General features: G+C 37.9%; 1 protein-coding gene across 2 annotated transcripts in view; it reads left to right on the forward strand.

The window, feature by feature from the left end:
• The window catches only part of Bard1 (BRCA1 associated RING domain 1), a 74,766-nt gene that overhangs the window by 31,829 nt on the left and 38,553 nt on the right, over positions 1 to 4,384 (forward strand). For both annotated transcript variants that reach the window (XM_023710089.1, XM_004626596.2), the window contains exons 5-6: positions 418 to 498; positions 2,139 to 2,311. In XM_023710089.1, coding sequence (XP_023565857.1) covers positions 418 to 498; positions 2,139 to 2,311 — 254 coding nt within the window. The remainder of the gene's footprint in view (positions 1 to 417; positions 499 to 2,138; positions 2,312 to 4,384) is intronic.

The raw sequence follows: 4,384 nt of genomic DNA on the forward strand, positions 1-4,384 counted from the left end.
CAAAAACAAAAAGAAGAAATGTTTCATTGTCCTTTAAGACTCTTTGGTCTGTCTTGTACTCTTGAGTAACTGTTTTGAAAATGATACACAGTGTACTAACTATTTTCTTGTTTTTTTATAAAATTTTGTTTTACTTTTTTCATAAAATAAAGCTTTATTCTGATCAGATGATCCTTGTGTATTGTTTCTTCACTTAGTACCTTGAAAGGAATAGTAAATATGGCCAGGGTTGTTTTAGTATGTTTAAATGAATTTTGAATAAAGACTATCTCAGAACAACTAGTTATATGTACAAATATGTACACAACTTGCTTCTTAGCTTATGAACAATAAATGAAGGCAGAGTCTTTAAAAGAAATTTTTAGTATCTTGTTTTTGATGCTTCTAAACATCTTTATTTTTTCCTTGTTCTACCAGGGTGATGTGCCATCTGTTGAATACCTCTTGCAAAATGGAAGTGACCCAAATGTTAAGGACAATGCTGGATGGACACCATTGGTACTTTTTTTTCCCCCTTTTATTCTTGTGATACTTGTTTCTTAGTCTCCTCCTCTGTTTCATATTTTATAGGTACATTGGTGTCTGTATATCATCCTCTTCCACCTATACATATATTTTTAGTCTGATGAACTTACATTTTCGCTGAATATGAGAAAATATTTTCATGTACCTTTTCAGTTGTGACAGGCAAGAAATTGGCTACCTTTTGACTCCTTTACATTTAGAATCCAGCTGTACTACATTGCTGAATTTAGCTCGCGTGCAGAGGTAACTTACTGCAGTTGACATGAGGCTTCATTTTGCAGCATGCGTGTCACTGGAACCTGATTTTGTGAAATGAAAAGGACTCAGAAGGACTGAGGGGGCCGGGGATATAGCTCACTGGCTTAAATGCCTGCCTGGCAAGCACAGGGTCCTGAGTTTGATCCCCGATACCAAAAAAAAGGGGCTTAGTATGGCATAAGATCACAAAGCAGTACTTCCTACTACAGGTTTGTCTTAGCTTTGTTATTCCCTGTCTCATCTAATTGCAAATAAAGCAGTAGAAAGTTTTTCTTATGTTAAGTATTTTTAAGTCTTTGCTATTTATTGCAATAAATATTATATGAAGAATATGTTGGGGAGAAAATGGCAAAAAAACACTTGGAAATAATTGGTACATAGTCCAGTTACATTAAGAGGATAAGTATGAGGTTTGAATGCAACCATAGGTGTGATGTGTATTACTTATAAGCTAGAACTTAGGTGATACATAGGTGATCAGGTGCAGAAGAAGTGTGATGGTATATATCATGACTTCTTGCTAAAGTCAGGAACATGGAGGGGTTACTGGGTCAGCATCCTTGTACTGTTTGGACTCTCCTGCTTACTAATCTTTGTCAAAGGTTAGACTTAGTATTAAAGCTACTAAGGCAAACTGAAATAAAGATCGGTGAGTTATTTAAAAGTACCTGATGCCTAATTTGAATTCCTTTCTCCTAGAATAGACCTACAGATGTTGAACATAGTGTCACCTATTATGAATAGAGATAGATATACTGAAAAAGCACAGTATGTGAGGAATCACCATAGTAGCATTAATGGAATTCACTAGACATCAGGAAAGATTTATGTGTAAGGCATCTGTGAACATTCTGCTAATGACAGTTGTGTCATTATTAAACTCTTTTTGAATACCTATTCCATGTTATTTCTTTTGTCACTGGCATTGTCACTTCATCTAGTAATCCTTTTGGTCAGAAAGAGAATTTGTATAATAAACACATGTGGGAAATCCCCTCTGCTGGGTAGATAAGTGTTAGTGGTGGTCCACCATTCATCTGTGTTTGATACAGTGAAGAAGAACTTCAGATTTTGCACATGGTGTGGGTTTTAAACTCTTTCTTACTATTTAATTGTGGGACAAATGTGGGAGTTATAGTGGGGCTAAAGTTATGTTTTATTTTACAAAAAGAGCATTTGGCCTAACACTCTTCCTATGAGTTGCACAAAGATATTGTTAGTGACTTTTACTCTGTGAACAACACATTGTGTACATGAGTGGTATGTACATACATTAACTCACTGACTGTGGTTCTGACTTCTGTCCCTAATAGGGTGTTATATTATCCTTTGCTTTTCCTTGTTCTCTCAATTAGCACGAAGCCTGCAATCATGGGCACCTGAAGGTGGTAGAATTGCTGCTGCGGCATAAGGCCTTGGTGAACACTACTGGCTACCAGAACGACTCACCACTGCATGACGCAGCCAGGAATGGGCACCTGGCTATAGTGAAGTTCTTACTGTCCTGTGGAGCCTCCCGGAACGCTGTGTAAGTAGTCTCCATCCTGCGCACCATTAGATTCTGTGTTGAAGATCAGAGTTTGTGCTCTTTTCTTCAAAGAAACTTAGGTATTTGGAAATTTGTTGTGTTACTTCAAAAACAGCTGTCAGATCCATTTGCAATTTTTCTTTTTAGGGAGAAATGCATTTTTTATTCTATAGCCTGATTCCTACTTACGAAAACGTATCAGTGAGTTAATTTTTTATGCGTAATTCTTTAGAATTATTTTAAATATTCCATTCTTTATATTTAGCATAACAACAGTTAAAGTTTATAAGAATTCAGATTTGGGGCGAGTGCAGCTGAATTATTTCCTAGATTTTTCACATTATTCAAATGAGGCTGTGAGTAAATTGTTTTGCAGTGTCAGGGCACAGAGGCACATTAGTGAGTGCTGGCGGCTGCATTCTAAAATTGCTATTGTCAAGAGTATCACAAGCAAATGCTATATGTAGATTTTATATCTTTAATCTGTAACTTGGCTCATGTCTCCCTATATATTATTTTACTCTTTTCAGTTAATTAGGTAGTTGAAATGAAAATGCAAGAATTGCCTCTCTGTGGCCCTTTGGCTTCCATAGCCTGGGAAAGAGTACACAAAAGTGAGGCTTTTCCTGCTTGCAGAAGCAAATAACAATTACAGGATGCAGAGCTTCTGTGTTATCACTTTTTATAGGTAACCATTTGCCATAATTAAAAACAAATTAATATTACAGGAATATACAGTACCTTTATGCTGTTAATTTCAGTACCAGTGTCATCCAGCTCCTTTATTTCCTTTCCATCACAAGTTATAAAACAGTTGTGATATGTATACATTAAGATATATACATGACATATAGTCTCACATTTTTCTGTGTGTGTGTGTGTGCGCGCGCGCGCGTGTGCGCCTTTATGTGTTTGTATCTTCATACACATGAATCTAGCAGTACTTTGTAAGGGTCTAACAGCGTTGATCCTCCTGTGGGTGGTTGCTGGTGCAGGTGAGGCTGAATTGTTCCATCCTAGGGTTCTTAAATCAGCTGTGACTACTTTAATGAACGGAGCACTGGTCAGGGTGTTAGGGAACCCAGCTTTTATTTGTGACTCCATTGTTGACTTTATAGCTGTAGGCAGGTTAATTCTGTGCCTTGGTATCCTCACCTATAAAACACTGGTGACGCCTGCTGCTTTTTTATTTCTTCAGAGCGTAGTGAGGATTAATGAGCCAAAACGCAGCCTGTCCTGTGCTTTGTACAGTATGACTATTACACTGCAGTGTGAGGACTTAGAGGTGCACAAGCGGCCCGCCTGGGACCGTGAGTGAGTCTTCTTCAGTAGCGTCTTTCCAGAGAGTCCTGATATCTGCTTCGATCAGTTTATTTGGTAAAATGATGGCTCAGACATCTCTATAGCCCACGCTGTCCAGGGGACCTTCTGCACTGATGGAAACTTTCAGTGCTGGGCATTCTGTAGCTACTAGTAACCTTAGCTACTGAACACTTGAAAGCTGCCAGTCACCACTGAGATGTTAAATTCTAAAATTTACCTAATTTCAATAGCTCATCTGTGCCAAGTGACTATTGCATTGAACAGCTGGTTGATACAAATAGGACAGTTGGGAGAGAGTGACGGCGAGGTTAGGATTGCTGCTGGATAAGGAGCACAGGGCAGATTTGTACAGATAACTTTTGTCCTCAGACGTAGCAGTGCAATTACTGTTTTTAAAAATTATTCTTTCTGTTTGCTATCAGAATGAATTGCCTGTTTTTTTCTTTCTGTTCTGTTTTGTTGAACTTCATATCTCATTGGCTTTACCAGTTTCCTGTTGGTCCTCTCTTTTGATTCATCTCCCACTCTGCAACCTCAATATTTAAAACAAATACAGATCTGGCCAAATCACATTACTTCCACATCTTTAGTGGCTTCCTTGTAATGTGTTTACACTTTAAACCTCACAACTTGGTTTTTAAGGGCCTCGCTGGTCTGGGGTGCTACTTACCTTTCAGCCTTAGCTCTTTCCACAAGTCCTCCTGTACCCTTTTTCCTTCACACATTGTTTTTTTTTTTTTTTTTTTTTTT

The sequence above is a fragment of the Octodon degus genome, unplaced genomic scaffold, assembly GCF_000260255.1.
Source record: "Octodon degus isolate 3935 unplaced genomic scaffold, OctDeg1.0 scaffold00016, whole genome shotgun sequence".
NCBI classification, from domain to species: domain Eukaryota; kingdom Metazoa; phylum Chordata; class Mammalia; order Rodentia; family Octodontidae; genus Octodon; species Octodon degus.